Source organism: Sinohyriopsis cumingii, chromosome 18 (genome assembly GCF_028554795.1).
Source record: "Sinohyriopsis cumingii isolate HCF-2022 chromosome 18, ASM2855479v2, whole genome shotgun sequence".
NCBI lineage: Eukaryota > Metazoa > Mollusca > Bivalvia > Unionida > Unionidae > Sinohyriopsis > Sinohyriopsis cumingii.
Genome location: NC_142978.1, coordinates 66343046 through 66362486, shown reverse-complemented (window position 1 = coordinate 66362486; position 19441 = coordinate 66343046). Strand labels below are relative to the sequence as shown.

Here is a 19441-nt window from a genome sequence, read left to right as displayed (position 1 = left end):
CAACGATACGTCATTTCTGTAAACATTTGATCACGTGCTATTTTGGGTCAAAAATCCATTTTGTATCCAGAAAGAAGAATCGTACATTAATTAAGAAAAGTGATTATTCATAAAGTGTACAAAAATATCCCACATTTAGACTCGAAATACACATAAAAATGTGATTTCTAAATGGCAACGTGAAGACCCACTCCATGACCTTCTTGAACCTGTAACCCAGAAAATTCGATTTACTATGCATCTGTTAGAATCATACAAATAAATACATTAAATAAAAGATGGAAATGTGTACCTTAAAACATAAATGTATTTAATCCAAGTTTCTAAGTTTGCTAGAAGTTGTCCCACACGTACAAAATCGTATCTTACCCAACGTGTCTAGTTGCCGCTGGAACATAAATTGTCAACAAATTCCACGGCGTAAAGTCTGTTTCTAAATTATGTAGTAATTTTCCCCCATCAACAAGACGTTGTAAACATGTTACATCCTATTCATTGTTGTTTCTTTTCCACGTAATAGCTTATTTTTCATAAAATGTTGAACTTTATTAGCTTTTTTACAAGATCGGTTTAGTTTGCTTAATATCTCTTGCCATTTATTGACATTTTTACTTTGAATTTTTGTAAAACTAGCTATAAACCTGACCTAGTTACTCGACTGAACTGCTGACAGAAATAGTCCAAAGTAATGTATTTCATTTATATAGCAAGATGTATAAACAGTACATCTTTTCAAAGCTATGCGCAGAATAGGCCGACATATCGCGAGTCAGGAAAACAGGAGGGTGGTATCCTCTGTGTCCAAAATTAATATGATTTTGAACAGAATATTCTGGTGACAATTGATCTTTTCAAATGGTTAGCATTGCTGTATTTTATTTTTGTCAATCGCTCGAATTCGGTATGCGTTTTGCTTCAATATTGGAAACGAAAACCTTAGGTGCGCATAAATGCCCGACAGCAGTATATATATATATATATATATATATATATATATATATATATATATATATATATACACAGAGTGATACGCGTAGAACAATGTATATTTATATTATGAAGGAAAGGTCTAAACAATGATTTCTCTTTGCGTGCTTTCCTGTTATGAATCAAAAAAGAATTTTCAGTATGTCATCCAAAGATGTTAGATGTATATACCTTCTGGATGCCGGTAGCTCAATGTCTTTCACTGAACTGAGTTCCAGTGTGCCCTCGACCTTTAACTTTACTTACCTTCGTGTATAATTATAAAGGCTTCCATAGTTTTCGATGCCGTTTATAAGTATATTAAAAAGTGAAAACTATTAATTTAAGTGCGTCTATTCCAAACACATGCATTTCTACGAGTCATGAACATCTGTAAAAAGCAATTTCATTTGTTTCAATAATTGGACGTCACTGCTGTAACGAATCGCTCAGCAAGAAAGTAATGTGCACTCTAAATCTTCCATTTTCGACCACCTTTCTTTTGTTCTTCCTCTTTCTTTCCTCCTCATTTCCGCAAATTTATATACAGGGACCTACATATTTTAATTAATAGTTTATTCTTTTATCACACTTATTCTGTATTCTTAACTTGTACTATTTCCATCGTTGTTCAGCCTTGTTTATATTCCGTGTTCAAATGCTACTGTTTAACTAAAAGACTATTCACTCAGACGTTTCAGCAATTGTTGTCATTACAACTCAATAGCATATATATATATATATATATATATATATATATATATATATATATATATATATATATATATATATATATATATATATATATATATATATATATATATATATATATATATACATACACACACAAATCAAATATATTTACAATTTGTGCATCGTCCAAAAAGAAGAGCATTGTAAGCCATTGGCGTTCTAAACCTTTACCGTGTGTATTGCACATCTCCAGGGACAAATCTATAAAACAAATAAGATATGCATAAAGCAAAAGTACTGTACCAGTTGCAATACTGAAATGGCTTACAATTGATTAATATGGTATTGTATGAATTTAGGTACAACAGTTTCAAAAATATATTGTGGGTACGGTTGAGAAAACTCAAGATTGATATTAATTCCTTTCATATGTATGTTGAGATACAAAGCTATAACAGCAACATGAATTATAAACTATAGGTTTATAAAAATGACAACCTTCCAAAGCATAACATATTTTGCACTACATATGTACAAGTAAGTGATAAGAACTCAGACTTTATGTTAAGAGGCTGGTGAAAAATATACCTGTTTATTCCTCCCTATATTAGAAGATGTAAACAAAACTACGCCATTTCGAATTTGTATTCCATGGTAATTTTTTTGCATGTTCACACATTGTCGTGGAATAATAATTCTAACTCTCTAACCTTGAAAGTACTGAGACCAACAATATTTTTAGTTGTTTTTTTTTTACATTGGCGGTTATCAATGTGACCTGATATAGCATAAAGACAAGACAAAATGCTCAGTTCTGCATTTAAAATAATATAAACGTCAGAATGCTCGCTTTCTTGTTTAAGTCATGAAATTGCAAATTCTTCACTTAAAATCGAAATGCACACAGACATTGTTTAATTTAATAATCTTCATACAAGAGTCGGTTATTCCTTACTAACGCATAACACAGAACCACACTGGGTTTATATTTATATCAATCGGTCAGCCAGTGCCTAGCAACGGATATACTGAAAACGTTATTTATAGGCTACATAGGTTGTGTTTGTTAAGCGGTCTGTTAATTCGCCACGGAAGCGTTCATGTAAATCATCATTTAAAAAGTATTCACTAATATAACCATCATGACCAATCGTAATATGTAATCGTACATGCATCTGTCTCATTTATTCTTCTATGTGCCGACAGTAGTATGATTTGTTTTGTTACTGTTCTACGTTGAAGTCTTCTACCACAGATTAGTATCTTCTGGTATGGGCGCTCGTGCGTGCGCGTTTCATGTGAGGACAAAGTAATGGGTGTAGAAGGCTACTGACATTGAGCAGTAACAAAAACCTAAACCTTCCATTATCATACTACTCCAGAGGAAAGAGAAAAGTTAAGTTTCTGGGCAGTTGAATCCACACATTCTTAATGGCTTCAAATAATGTAAAAGCAAACACGTAATGTGTACTGTACAGAGAGTTATAGTGTCCATATATTAGTTTTATTGCAAGTAATCTAAGGAACTTAAGATAGTTGTATGAAACGCCTTGCCGACTAATGGCACGCACCTGGTGGTACGTATATTGTGCGTGGCAAGGGTCATAACTGCAGCGATATTCACAAATCAATGTGATGATATATTTTTTCCTATTGTTGCATCAGTACATTGCATATTGTTTACAATGGCAATATCACAATTCAAGCGGTAATTTATGGTCACATAGCAAAGAGGATATTTTACCTTTGCAACAGTAATTAAGTGATAGTGATAGTGACTGAAGCACATTATATTGCTAAAATAAACCGTGTCAAACAAAAAGGTACCGCGCAGCGGTATTTGAATATCGTTCCAAGGGCAGATCAGAATCAGTGTAATGGTATACACTGATACCGTTGCAACGACACCGGTGTTAAAAAGTACAGTTGCAACAAGAAAATAGAACACTTACGAATGCGAATATTATTGTTGCACTAACACAGTTTAGCGTTGCAGAGTCATATCGCTACGACGTCTGAAGTGTGGCGGGTTATAATGATGTCTAGAACTAGGGCGTCATGTCTTATCCAGTCATATTATCCTGACACCAGGCCGACCAGTCCTAACATTAACCTCTGAATGCTGAGCGCCAAGCGAGGCAGTTGCTAGTACCATTGTTAGAAGTCCCTGGCATGACTCGACCGGGGTTAGAACCCGCATACGAGGCGGACGCTCTTACCACTTAGGTCACCGGGGTGGTCAGCCAAATATCACGTATAGCACGTAATAAGTGGAAAATTATGTGTAGCAAACAGTACCAAGCCATATAACAGGAGCTGCCATATTGGTCTTTCTCGAGTAGACCCTGCCCCATGAGTGCCAGTCATATTACATGCAACCCGATGTCTGTTAACGTTTCTACATAGAATGTGCAGTTGTAGTCGGCACCATTAACAACGAAGACAATTCCTAAACAGTCATGAAATACATACATTAAATGACTATTTGTTGTTTACATTTCATTTTTTCTTCACTTTATTCACTGCGTGTAGTTAGTAAATATTACTCCGCCTAAGTTTATATCGCATGGTATTATCAATCATTCGTTGCTAATACCCTGCTAAAGATAAAGAAAATTACTTGACTTTAACTAAATTATTCTAAATAAACCTTATTGGTAAGCATAAAGGAGATGTATATTGATTTGCTTGTAAGTTTGATAACTATTGCAGTTGTGGTATCCGTTTCCGCTAGTGTGCGAGAAGGAACTTCCTGCAAATCAAGAGTGTGGTTCAAATTAAGAAAAAGACGAATTTGAACAAAATTACAAACTTATCAGGAAATATATATCAACATTTGCTTACTTTAAAGGAGGGTACTGCATTCCGTTTCGTTCAATGTTACGATTGCCACGATGACGAAGATCAACGCGACATGTTTAGTTGTGGTTGATATGACATGTTTACATATATATATAATTCGTCAACCTTTGTGTCAACTATCCAAGAGATACCTCTGCGTATTGCATTATTCAATGCCCAGTCAGCAGGACCATCAGAAAAGCGCACAAAAGTAGTTAATTTTATCAACGATCAGAATATTGTCATCTTTTTCATAACAGAAACATGGCTAAAAAATCAAGCGATGAGCCCAAGTGTGCGGATCTAACCCCCACTGGTTACCCCATCAAGTAGTTCCCCCGTAACTCACGCGGAGGTGGAATTGCTGTCATCACAAAGAACTCCAGGATCAAACGTCTTAACCACACCACAACATTCAGTTTCGATCACACATCGTTTGAACTAGTCCAAACCAAACTCACACTGGAGCAAATGTCAGTCCATTTTTTCTGCCTATACCGCCCTCCTCCTAGTAGAAAAACAAGCTGGCTGAATCTCTCTTTTTGGAACAGTTTCCGAATCTCCTGGAGTATGGAAATTCGATAGGTGGCAATCTGATTATTCTTGGAGATTTCAACTTTCACTTTGACTGTCTCGGAAACCCAAACACATAAAGACTCAATGATTCCATTAATGTTTTGAACCTCAAACAGTCATTTAACCAGCCAACCCATAAACATGGTCACATTTTAGACTGGATTCTTCATACACCTGATGATAACATTCTACGGTCCTCCCTGGTATCCCATGACCTTGCATCCGATCACTTCTGCATTATATGCCATCTTGACGTATCAGTCCCTAACCCTCCACCTTTATCTGCTACATTGAGAAACCTCCGTATGATAAATAGAACCAAACTAATGCACGACATCCAAACAAACCTAACAACTTGCTTACCTCTTACACCAGAACAACTCGATAACTGCCAGCGTTCATTGCTCGACAAACAAGCCCCAGCTACCAAGTGCAGAGTATCAATTCAAAAGTGTTCTCCATGGTATAGTAGTGTTAGGGACCAGCTTCGCACTGCTAAAAGAGACCGCCGTAAAGGTGAGAGGCTTTGGTTTTCCACCAGACTCACTATTCATAAGCAAATCTATGAAGCCGCTAAGAAGAATGTCACAAATATACTCCATGCAGCGAAATCAGCCCACTACACTACTAAGATCATGGAAAGTTCCAGCTGCAAATAGCTCTTCGAGATTACTAACAAGCTAATGTCAAGGAACAAATCTACACCACTTTCTACTACCTTCTCTCCAGTCGACCTTCCGGACATGTTTGCAAATTTCTTCCGTGACAAAGTACAAACCATTAGAGATAAGCCTGACACCACAATTTCAATTGACTCGTCGTCACCATACAGTTGGGGTACAGAATTTGTGCGGCAAACATTAGCAGCATTTGAACCTGTCCCTATGGATTTCGTACGTACAATCCTGATGAAAAGTGCACCAAAGTCATGTGAACTTGATCCAATTCCAACATCACTGCTGCTTGATTGCTTAGATCCAGTATTACCTTCACTAACTGATGTCATTAATACCTCTCTCTCATCCGGGGAATTCCCATCATTTTTCAAAACTGCCATTGTAAATCCTCTGCTGAAGAAACCAACACTAGACCATAACGATTTAAAGAACTGCCGCCCAGTTTCTAATCTCCCATTCATATAAAAAATCTTAGAAAAGGTCGTTCTATCCCAGCTTGTATCTCATCTGAATTCAAACAGTCTTTTTAGCAATGTACAATCTGCATATCGCCCTTGCCACAGTACTGAAACTACTCTTCTAAAAGTAGTTAATGACATTCTCTCTGCGTTGGATAGCGGAAAGATTACAGTTCTCACCCTCCTTGATTTGTCTGCAGCATTTGACACAATAGACCATGATATATTACTTCACCGTCTCCAGCATGTATTTGGCATTCATGATACAGCCTTACTGTGGTTCAAGTCCTACTTGGTCAACAAGACACAAATTGTATCTGCAAATGGAATACACTCCAACCCAGTTGATCTATGTTGTGGTGTTCTACATGGGTCTGTTCTTGGACCTGTTCTCTTGATTCGTTACACTCAGTCGCACTCAAGTGTCATAGATCATCATCCAGTGTACGCTGATGACACCCAAATATACAAATATAGCCACCCAACTGAATTTGATGCTACCATCCAAGGTGTAGAGAGGTACATTTCTGATGTGAAATCAAGGATGACGTGTAACACGCTGCAGATGAATGATAATAAAACTAAGGCCATTCTGATCACAACACAAAGACTTTCTCATTCACATCCTTTACCTCAAACAATAAATATCAGGAACACCAACATTAAATTCACACAATCAGTACGAAACCTAGGTGTTACTCTGGACAGCACTTTCACATTGCACCAACATGTCATGAACATATGCAAGGCTGCATATCTTGAGCTGAGACGCATCAGCTCAATTCGTAAATATCTTTCAGTTGATGCCACTAAAACACATGTATTTTCATGAGTACTTTCAAGACTGGACTCTTGTAACTCAATTCTGTCTGGTTCATCTCAATATCTGCTCCAGAAACTTCAGAAAGTTCAAAACACAGCTGCTCGGATCATACTTAGAGTACCACGATCAGAGCACACCTCCCCGCTGTTCTGTAACCTATACTGGCTATCCATTTGATCAACTCAATTCGCAGTTGATGCCACTAAAACACTTTGTGTTCATTAGTACTTTCAAGACTGGACTATTGTAATTCAATTCTGTCTGGTTCATCTCAATATCTGCTCCAGAAACTTCAGAAAGTTCAAAACACAGTTGCTCGGATCATACTTAGAGTACCACGATCAGAGCACACCTCCCCACTGCTCTGTACCCTACAATGTCTATCCATTCGATCCAGAATCAAACACAAAATTTGTTCTCTGTGCTACGTTTCACTGTCGGACTCTAGTCCAACATACCTATCCGACCTCACCCATGTGTAAACACCAGCAAGATACTTACGCTCCTCTTCTGACAATCGCATACTCATTATTCCCACTATGAAAACAAAGTCATATGGACAGCGTTCTTTTGCATACCAGGGCCCAGCAACGTGGAATAAATTGCCCACTGAACTCAGACACAAAGACACAGCGATCCCATTCAAGAGTGCTCTAAAAACTCACTTATTTCGACTGCAAGAACAAACTTAAAGACCTAATAATGTTTCCTACCTTAAATATTCTCAGCATGTTTTTATGCTTTCTAATTTCATGGTGTTTGTTTTTGTTTTTGTAATCACATAATTATTTTTTTTTTTATAGGTGTTGTCTAATGTTGTAAAGCGCTTAGAGTTTCTAAAGATTATGCGCTATGCAAAGTCCTCATTATTATTATTATTATTGTTATTATATATATATATATATATATATATATATATATATATATATATATATATATATATATATATATATATATATATATATATATATATATATATATATCCGTATACTTTTTACAGTGGATTCTACGTACGTCGAATTGGCCACATGTAGGGAAAGAGTTCACACTTATTTATAATATTGGTCATTTACATATTAGTGGTGATTTGTGACATTTTCGGTATTTGTGATATATAGTTATTCATATTGTTGTGTATGTGACATTTGACCAATGAATAAATAGTTTATATCGTTGAACAGTGCAGTCATTTGTAAAAGGACATGGGATGCTTTATAAAGCAGGATAAAAGGAGACGGCTTGTTGTGGCTTGTAGTCTACATAAAGTGGAAATATTAGTCCAAAGTCTTGCATTTTGTATATTTGCCTCGAACCCATTACAAGGATTCTAATAAAGTACTCTGAAATTTCAACTTATCACTAGAGTAAAGAAAATTAAACCAATTATGGTAGAATAGATAGATAGATAGATAGATAGATAGATAGATATACAACATGCACATAAATAAATATGTTCGGGATCTTAATAATGTGTACCACTGGAAATCGTGTCGTTATTATTATATCCAAAATGCAATAAAATTGTCGCATTGTTTTTAATCATAAGATGTCAGAATCGCCATCACGTACAACAGGGTCAACACAGGCCTCTCTACCTTGTTTAAGAACTACTGTCAAGCTGGTTCAGGACTGACATAAATCCATTTTTTCTGCAAACAGTATGAGGAGAAAATAGCTCATGTTCAATTTCTCCAAGTTTTATACTAAATCCACTTCTCTTTGCCATTAAATGGATAATTCGTAAATATCAGTGACATTTTGTTTTCACTACATACAGACTTCATAATGATGTGTACTACATATAATACTGTGAACAAAATGTATTGATTTTTAAATTTTTTTATAAGTTATTCTTTCACACATTCACTGGTCATTGTTGCAGGAAACTAAACTGAAAGAAATGAGATATCAATACTACCATAACTTTTAGGTACTCGTTCACAAAAGAAGAGTGGGTCCCGAGTGGACAAATGGTCTAAGGCGCTCACCGTTACGTATCAATGCCGTCTCACCTTTGTCTGCGTGGGTTCGAGTCTCGGTCTCGGCCAATGTGGGTACGAGAGAAAGCCTTTTAGTGGGTCGGTGGTTCTTTCTGTGATTTTTCCCGGGTTCTTCCTCTACCATTTATTTTGGTCGCCATATATAGCCTATCTTGTGCTGAGAAGGGGCGTTAAACCATACATGTTTTCAAGTTTCGTTGGCCTACATTTAAGTTGCATGGAAAGCGATGAAAGCCGATAATGCCGAAATTGGATTAAGTTGAAATATTATTCTTTAACAAAATGAATAAAAATATATTATGCCCATTGGAACTGTATGCAACATTTCGTTTCGTTGAAGAAAAACATCCACCACATGAACCTATTTAAACATACTTCTACACACCTCGACTACCGTCGCATTGCAACAAATTCAAATGTATGTCAATGGAACGTGAAAATGCGCCCATTAGCAAGTGTCATATTTTCATTCCGCCAGGATAAAGACAGCACAGTAAGTATATTAATTACACATAACTTCGTGGAAGAGTGTCGATATAGGCAGCCAAGTGTGTGAGGTATTCCTGAAACTTTGACTACTCATTCCGATGTCAACCGACATGGAACAGGCAATACAAGGCCGTTATTTGGATAGTAAGACATAGCACTAAAACATCAACAACATGTGCTATGTCTTACATTGTAGGACTAAGTCTTTGGTAGTACTCGGCCGGGGATTGACAACTCACGACCTCCCGCATCCGAGACGGACGCTCTAACCACTAGGCCACCTGAGCGGTTTATTGTAGATAAGTACAATTAAATACCAGAAAAAAATGTTGAACACTGTTGAATGTTGTTACATTTTATTCTTAGCAAGGCAGGAATGGCTATAACAATTGACTCCAATCGATCGCCATAGTAGGTTAGCAAAGAAATGCTTTCGCTATCTACAATATTGTCCATCCCGGATATAAAATTTCGATTCTGAATATAATAGTTTGATAAGCTGGATTTTTGTTAAAGCTTCCTTGAAGTTATGTTCTAGAGCAATATTGCATCGTTGAGTTGGTAGAATATAACAGCTTAATAAAAGTTTAACAAATTTATAAATGCGGTTGTTTTAAACATTTTTACATAAAAATTTATATTTAAGACCACGTATTTGAAAAAGCGAATAAATGGCAGGAAAATGTTATTTTGGTTGCCTGTAAGTTCTTTTTTACATATGCATTGACAAATACCCGTTTGGATTATTCATGGGTTTGAGTGTACGCTGGAGGTGAATCCAATAAGTTTATTTGGATTTGCTATTGTCTGTGCCCCATTTTGAGTTTTTGGCAATCCCAGTTCGGGGTACATCATTGAAAGTAGGGCCTGGATGAGAAAAATGTTCAGCCACGGTGCTCCTTTCCACTTTCTTGTTTTGCCAGTGTGATCTGTGGGGATTCATTATAACGTTTATGGATACGTAAAACTGTAACATCCGCAAGATAGTTAATAATAATCGTTGTGAATAATGTTTATTGTATCGAGCACTAATCATAATGGGTGGACGCTCTTTTTACAGAAAGCGGTCATTCATGATGTGCATTAAGAATGCATCGATCCAATTTTAATTATTGTGTCATTTAATGTTTTTTAGTGCCAAAAGCAAAGCAATTTCTTAGGTATGGTGGACAATGTTAGAATATAATTTAGATTAAGGAATAAAGTCGTGTAACAGTCATTTCCACATATACCAGCACTATTCGTTGTTTTAAAAGAAAAACGTTTACTTTATCAGCGATATTTGACAGCTTTATATTTTGAATTATTGAACCTATAGTTGATAGAAGTTACTATCTGACAGATGGGAAATAGTCAATAGGGCGAATAAATAAGTTTTGACCTCAAATAATGGTTGATGATTTGATATTTCCTTTCGACAAGCAATACATGTCTAACTTCTACTGCAATTAAAACTAATACATTTTGAAAGGCGACAGAATTAATATTTCGAATGACTATTGTCGATCACAAAGGTACCGAAATCATGCTTTGACGAGTTATTATTTATAGCTTTTCTTTTGTCTCTTGTATAAATTGATAAACGTGTGCCCAATATAAAGTGTCACATATTTAAGAATTGATTAGCATTACAATTCTTTAGAATGCAAATAGGCTTGCATGACCAAGAGCTACCCAGTCAAGTGAATGAGACTTAGTTCGGCACAATGCATCATTATTACAATACAGGATCCAGCGGCGTCAAGCCTTACATAAAATGTTGATGTTAGCAAATATCGTTCAGCGAAGAGACAGACTTTAAAGACACTCTGTGATGATGGAAAAAATAAAAACACAAAACAAAATATACAAAAATACAAAGTACAAAACAACAATGAAAAACAGCCCGAGCCTGAAGTTCACTGAAGGTTATCAGTTTCAATTGCAAATATATCAAGTTTGGCAAGGAAGGGTTTGTATTGAAGACAAGAGAACACGGTTAAGCTACCATCACGTTTGAGTCAATTCTGTATCTGACTTCGACACAAACTAACTAATAGAGCACTTATCACATCTAAGTCAGGGATAAGGGATATAAAAGTACTTTCACATACGTACATTCTTTTCAATGAATTCATATACGTATTTTTAAAAAAGTACATTTTTAATAAACGAAAGTCGATTGCTTGCATAGGCTTACACGTAGCAGTCTTCCTATTTTATATCTTATCTTTGAGTAATATTGTATGCTAGATGGGAATTATTCAGTGAAATGATGGGGACTATGGTGCTGCCATTCAGAGTGGTGTTGGTTTGACCCCAGAAGGCAAGTGGAAAACTGTCCAGGCCGTAGGCTGCCACAGCTAATGAACAACTCATCAGGACAAGGATTAGCACCGCCAGAACGTTTAATACGATGCCTATTTTCACCTGAAAATATATATATAGTCTCGAAATGGTGTTACCAGGTTTGTAAAAAAGACGTTTCATTTTTGTCGTATAAACGAAATCTAGTCACCTTATTACATTAGGTAATTAAGTTATAAATGTATTTCTAAAATTGATATATGTGATTGATCCATTTTATTCTTTCATTTTTATCTTATCTCATTCATGTTTTTGAATATGTATGAAAAGAAAGTAGCGCTATGCTCTAAATGTGTATAGTATCGTTACTTTAAATAAAACGTATTTACATTTGCTTCCGCTATCCATTGATATGCAAGAATCATAATGGTCAAAATGTTGCCGGAAGACCACTGAAACTTGGGGTTTATGTGGATATCAGCTGATCTTTTCACGTTTGTTTTCAATATTTTTGTAGGCTTAAGTATACATTATAAGGCGAAACCTATTCAGGCTATCGATGTGCGTTAAATATCCTACTAGATCTGAATCACGACCGCTTTGGTGACTAGAAAATTGCAGTACATTGTAGGACTTACCATGTCTTTGATTTGGATATATCCACTGGCGAACACTATGGCATTAGGGGGAGTCCCAACCGGAAGTAGGTAGGCAAACGAGGCTGAGACAGCAACTGGTATCATTAGGTACAATGGATTTATATGCAGACGAACAGCCTGAAAACAGAATATCACTACCGTTAGTGGGAACAAAGGACCACAATATATATATCTATATCTATCTATGTATATATATATATATATATATATATATATATATATATATATATATATATATATATATATATATATATATATATATATATATATTCACTTTATAATCCCTTCAGCGAACATTTGCTTTTTAAAAGCTGTAAAGTGATCTTTAGTTGAAATAAAACTATAACCTCTCCTATCATAACAAACACTACTCGTCGAGTACTAAAACCTTGTCAATTATATTTAAGAAACAAGACTGTCACTCTGTCACATGTACCTGCACAGGACGTCGGGTTGGATAGCTAAGGTGGTAGAGTGATAGTTAACCTTCGGAAAATCCGGGTTTAACCCCGTTACATTTGCTAGCAGTATGACCTGCCATATCAAGATCTAAAGAATGCAGTGGTCTTTCACGCCGTGTCGAAAAGAGAGTGATTGCTGCTGAAAAAGAGACGAAGTCGTGCCTACTGAAAGATGAGAATGTGGCACGTAACTGGATGTGACGAGGGCATGGTTAGCATAGGTGGCAGAGTGCCCGGTCAGCGATCAGCTCTAGATTTGAACCCAGACCGCGCTCCTCTCTCTCTCTCTCTCTCTCTCTCTCTCTCATGAAATGACTTTCCAAAGATAATTAGATATATATCAATATCCATGAGAAACTGCAAAACCTGCAATAGGTAACTTAGATACAATAATTTGTAATAGCAAATAAGGTGCTATAATCTCGTTTGACAGAGACATGTATATACATATTTTCCTTTAATTTAACTTGCATAGGCGTGTTAAAATCCCGAAAATTAAACAACTGTGCAACAGTTTTCATGCAATAGTTAACAAATTTGTGGACCTTTATTCAATATATCATCATCATTTCATGAAATAGAATGCTCTTTACACATTGTATATGTTTGAAGATGTCAACTATTCGAAAAGAAATGAACATATTTGCGTGTGATTTTTGTTAAAAAAATGTACATACCAGATCTGCCACGATTGGCAGGAATAGGGTTGCTGTTGCAGAATTGCTTGCAATATTGGTGGCCGCGGCGACTACAATGGCTAGTACAAGAGCGACAACCCATGGAGACAGTGTCCCTAGAACTTCAAGCTTGGTACTGATCCAATCGGATAACCCGGATTTCTGTAACACGAAAAATATGCTAAATAGCATATAATGTAATGAAGAATCATTTGATCTCTTCCTTGTTACTCTCCACACAGCCTCGAATTGATCTCTTCCTTGTTACTCTCCACACAGCTTCGAATAAATCTGCGTCAAGGTCGAAAAGAGTAAAGGTATATAAGATAATACCTATCACAGATCTTTTTGAAAGAAGAATGTACAGCTCTCGACCACCTTAATTTAATGAGTTGCAAGTTTGAAAGTATAAGACCAATTTTTATTCTCCCAAATAACAATGTATCAGAGAGATATAAATAAAATTGAATGTAAATAACCATTAGACAATGTATCAATGTAACTGTCTGATACGTTTTTGATACATCTGATTATATTTTATTTCTGATTAAGGAGTAACGTACATTGTCAGATCGCTCAGGTGGCCTAACGATTAGGGCGTCCGCCACGGATGCGGAAGATCGTGGGTTCGAACCCCGACCGAGTAATATCGAAGACTTATAACAATGGTACTAATAGCATTAAGAGGTTAGTGTTAGGACTGGTCGACCTGTTGTCAGGATAATGTGACTGGGTGGGACATCATGCTACATGTCTGCAGCTCGATGCCTCAGTGCTAGACATCACTATAAACTGCTACACTGCAGTCATCGTAGCGATATAACAGAATACTTTTAAAGCTACGTTAACAATCCAAATCTCTCTCTCTTTCTCTCTCTCTCTCTCTCTCTCTCTCTCTCTCACACACACACACACACACACACACAAAATTGGCTATAGGACAGACAGTCAAATTCCACAAAGTATTAATTTTGTCATGCTGTATGTGGATGAATATCAGCACTTTTAAAACATGACATCTAATCATTCATTGTAGTTTAATGTAGAACTCTCTCTCCCTTCGTCCCCTTTCTCTATCTCTCTCTCTCTCTCTCTCTCTCTCTCTCTCTCTCTCTATATATATATATATATATATATATATATATATATATATATATATATAGAGAGAGAGAGAGAGAGAGAGAGAGAGAGATAGAGAGAGAGAGAGTGAGAGAGAGAGAGATTCAGTCAAACAGGTAGCCATCAAGCCATTGTACGAGAGACAGATAGAGTGAGAGAGGAGGTGAAGTGGAGGGGCGTAACTTCTTGTACATACACTGCATCCATCTGCCAGAGCGAATCCGCCACCCATCAAAAGCACAATACCCCATGCCATCTCGTCGTTTACGGCTTTCCAAGTTAACAGTGGTGTGAAGCCATCCTGATTAAAGGGATCGTTGCCCTTTTTAGCTTCTGTTAGACTTTCGTTTTCTGTTATTAAAGGACATAGATGACCAGAAAATAACATTTCGTCAATAAGGGAGACAAGGAAAATAATTTTCATGATTCTATAATACCCGATAATGAGAACGTTTAATTAGCTCTCAAATTGTTGTCAGTTAAAGGAAAGTGAAATGACAAATGTCTTAATGATGTGATAATGAAAAGTACAAGTGTCAGAATGTTACAAAATATTAATACTTAATCTAGATGACAAGTTTATGTCCTGTTGAAACTCGACATTGTTTATTTGACATGTGGAAATTACTATGTATGTGTGTGTGTGTGTGTGATTATGATTTTCAACGTAGCTTTTAACAATTTTTCGGTCATATCGCTACGATGTCTGCATTTTGTCAGTTTATAGTGATGTCTAGCACTGGGACATCATGCCACAGACACGTAGAATGATGTCCCACCCAGTCACTTTATCCTGACACCCTGCCGACCAGTCCTAACACAAACCTCCTAACGCTGAGCGCAAAGCGAGGTAGCTGTTAGCACCATTTTTGTAAGTCTTTGGTATGACTCGGCCGGGGTTCGAACCCAAGACCTCCTGCTTCCGTGGCGGACGCTCTAACCACTAGGTCACCGGAGCGGTCTCTAAGGATGTCATGGTACAATTTATTTAATTTAACTACGAAAACGTTATGCATTGAACTCCTAATATTGTACCGGTTTTTGATTCATTACATGTGAATACTACATTTATCTGAACATATTCTGAATAGAACACTTTGCGTGGAGGATATAGGTATACATGTTGTTTTGTTTTTTTTGGAGGGGGGTTTTATGATATCTGTGTCATGATTAAATTTGAAATTGTGTTAAAGTTTTATTCTTGTAATTCAAATATGTATTAAACTCAATAAAGATTGCTGTTTTCAAGTGAGAATTGTAAAATCCCCTGCATTGCATAAGCGTATAATAATTTCTACTTCCTAAATTATAAGTCAGCAAATTTAGTGTTCAGTAACATTAATACAAGGACTGCTTGAGCAGCAAAATTTCATTATGCTGACGGTACTAGTTAAGTACATATGCGTCAAGAAAGCTGTTACAACAAATATTTTTTTCTGCAATGACGTTTGCAAACCTAAAGAACAGGTATCCGGAAGGTTGTAAACTACGTAGTCAGACGGAAACTAAAAAATTAAACGGTCGGCGATTATAAGCTGACCCGGGCACCATAGGGATAACAATTTCTTTTATATTTGCATTGAGTTATGCTCTCCAAATCGACGTACGTATTTGAAGCATTTTTATAGTCTTAATCAGGTATTGTAAAGTTAAATCTTAATTGTATTATTAATTTTTGTAAAGGCGATTTCGCTAACAAATTCATACTAAATAATATTTAAATTTGAAGAAAAAAAAAACAAAGAAACCTTTTAAGCTATTGAACGTAATGTTTTGATTTTTTAAGCTAAACATGTAATACTTTGCAAATACTACAAAAAAAATGTCAGTCCGAAATATTTAAATTTTAACCATTTCTGCTAACCATTGACTTATTCAATATCTAATAATATACACTATATTCTAAAAGAAATTCAAGAATTGTATGAAGATGGTAAGCTTAAAAGACTATGATCATTTTTATTTCATTTTTATATCTAAAATTTAAAATCGATATAGATGTATTTCTATATCTAGTTGTGTGTCTTCAAATGAATAATTTCAATAAAGTTCTTTTCATCAGATTTTATGAGGAGAATTCACTTTCTTACAGTAATCCCGAACCTCTCCTTCTACTCCCTCCAATAGTATAACACAATATCGATTCGCCCGGAGTGACACATATGTGCCAAATAATTTTATAACAAGTTATGAGAATAATCTTCTCCTATCATCTGCACTTCGTAATTGTACAACGTTGAGATTGTTTTGAAATATTGCAAAACGTGTCCATTTCCAGTATGAGTGAAATGTACCGGTAAGTTTAGCCACTTTATCATTTTTCGTCCGACAGCAGCGGAACCAACGTGGAGGGTAGGCCGGAAGTATAAACATGATGACGGATATCAAAATGGCTGGAGTAGAATCTTTCACAAAACTGTCGTATGAAAAAACGCAATTAAATTTCTTAAAAAAGCCAAGTGCCAGAGAGAGAGAGAGAGAGAGAGAGAGAGAGCTTGTTTTGTTTCCGAGATATTTGCAAACTTGCAAGCAGTATTTCATTCAGCTAATCTCTCATCTTCAAGTCCTAACAATCTTGATTTTGTTTACATTAGAGAAAATGAAAAACTGTTAGTGATCTCACATAAATGTACCTCCAGAATAGGATTAGATACTTTTTAAGTTTCCGTACTACGTTGATCATATCAAACTGTATAAAACTGAGGCCATTATACCAATTTAAAACAGACTTACGGTTGAATAAGATACAATTTTCATATACGTAATTTTCTGCTATAATCATCATATCCTAAATATATATCACCAATCAGTTTTAATCACTTTATGATTGAAAACCCATGTAACTTCCGAATGAACTGAATAAAGCACACTCCACCCCCACTCCGCCAATCAAGCTTAACAGTTTGCTTGCAAGGAAATAAATGAAAACAGACCACCGATCAATATTTGTTACTTCGACTAATACTTTTTACTATCATTGAAGAAGAAGAAGAAGAAGAAGAAGAAGAAGAAGAAGTTTCGGCACGAAAAATAAGAGGAAATTAATTATTTACTACCCTTTGGGAAATAGAACTCCCCATCCATGGATGAACTGTGGGTCTCTGGTGATCCAAAGAACAGCAAGGAGAAGAAAGCAGGCTGTGACAACGCCCTCTGCAAACCTAAACATGGGATATAATAATAATAATAATAATAATAATAATAATAATAATAATAATAATAATTATTATTGTTATTATTATTATTATTATTATTATTAGTAGTAGTAGTAGTAGTAGTAGTATCATTATAGCTCATTACTCTCCATTGTCGCTTATAAGTTGGTTCAAAATGCAATCAATGCATAAATTTATTCCTGCAACAATTTACAGCTACCTAAGGGGCGTGACTAATAGCTGTCATCCGGTTTATTAATCATAATCTTTTGTACACAACACGTGCAAAATTTTGTTCTCATTTTGCGTGGTTGGGTAGCGATTTGAGACCACCTTTGACATAAATTTAATCCTTAAAAATCTACAGCTATGTAAGGACGTGATGAATAAATGTCATTCGTTTTATAAATTTTGATTGATTGTACAAAACACGTGTAAGAGTTTGTTTGCATTTTTGTTTGGTTGGGGAAGAATCTGTCTAATTTAGACAGCTACTTAAACTTTTGTTTTCATCCACATATTGTTTATTTGGATGTAAATTAAATGTTCGTTCGTACCAGGCACGTAAAAATAAAATCAGTATATGTGTCTTTGTGTGTCTGTGTGTGTGAGAGACGTCGTTATTGAATAATGCCATTCTTTTATAAAGAAAACAAAATTCACAGGTTTCCAAGCTTCAAATAAACATATGAGCAACTTTAAAAAAAATACAGAACGTGTAAAAAAAAGTTTTTAATATTAGCAGCCTATATACCAGGACGCAGCTTCCAAGACAGTAACGGAGCTACCATTTTTTGTTGTTGTCATATGCGACCTTTCGCCTGTTGCTATATCGGATCCGATGTATTGTTTCTAATTCTGAAAACGAGTCACTTTAGCAGAAAATGCGTAACTCGCCCGAGTCTGGTCTTGTATAGTAAACTTTGTTTTAACCAAAGCAGCCTGCTACTTTGAAAGAAAGATTCACCTAAGACAAATTATGGCCTACATTTACGTCAATATTTTAAAGTTGACATTCACTTTGTCAATTTTATTCGTATCGCGAAACCTGCTGAAAACTGTCTGCCAAGATATGAGAATGTTTCTACCGTCAAAGGCCAAAAGTGTTTTTAAATCAAAATTTCATGTTCAGTAGACTCACCTCAATTATGACTTAAATAATTAAAATAATAAAAACTTACGTCATGCTCCCTAAACTGGTATACTCAATTCTCAAATGTTTCTTCACCGCGTAGTAGGAACGAGTGTCTTTTATACAGCATAAAAATCTTGAATATAATAAAAATAATTTATACAGAGTTTGTTTTTAATTCATATAAGTGTGTGTGTGTGTGTGTGTGTGTGTGTGTGAGAGAGAGAGAGAGAGAGAGAGAGAGAGAGAGAGAGAGAGAGATTTGGATTTTCAACAATTTGTCAGTCACGATATCTGCATTTGAGCAGTTTAGTGATGTCTATCAGGTCGACCTATCCTAACAATAACACCTTAATGCTGTGCGCCAAGCGAGGCAGCTGCTAGTACCATTTTTCTAAGTTTCTGGTATGACTCGGGCGGGGTTCGAAC

The 19441-nt window shown here is 35.8% G+C and overlaps 1 protein-coding gene across 1 annotated transcript in view; it reads right to left on the bottom strand.

Moving 5' to 3' along the window:
* Positions 1 to 9862: 9862 nt before the first annotated feature.
* Positions 9863 to 19441, bottom strand: part of LOC149776830 (Na(+)/citrate cotransporter-like) — a 49482-nt gene continuing 39903 nt past the window's right edge. Inside the window, exons 8-14 of the mRNA XM_089941560.1 lie at positions 19062 to 19148; positions 17782 to 17886; positions 17020 to 17141; positions 14922 to 15076; positions 13607 to 13768; positions 12448 to 12585; positions 9863 to 11932 (exon numbers count right to left, since the gene is read on the bottom strand). Of these exons, the coding sequence (XP_089797686.1) occupies positions 11729 to 11932; positions 12448 to 12585; positions 13607 to 13768; positions 14922 to 15076; positions 17020 to 17141; positions 17782 to 17886; positions 19062 to 19148 (973 nt within the window). The 3' untranslated portion in view covers positions 9863 to 11728. The remainder of the gene's footprint in view (positions 11933 to 12447; positions 12586 to 13606; positions 13769 to 14921; positions 15077 to 17019; positions 17142 to 17781; positions 17887 to 19061; positions 19149 to 19441) is intronic.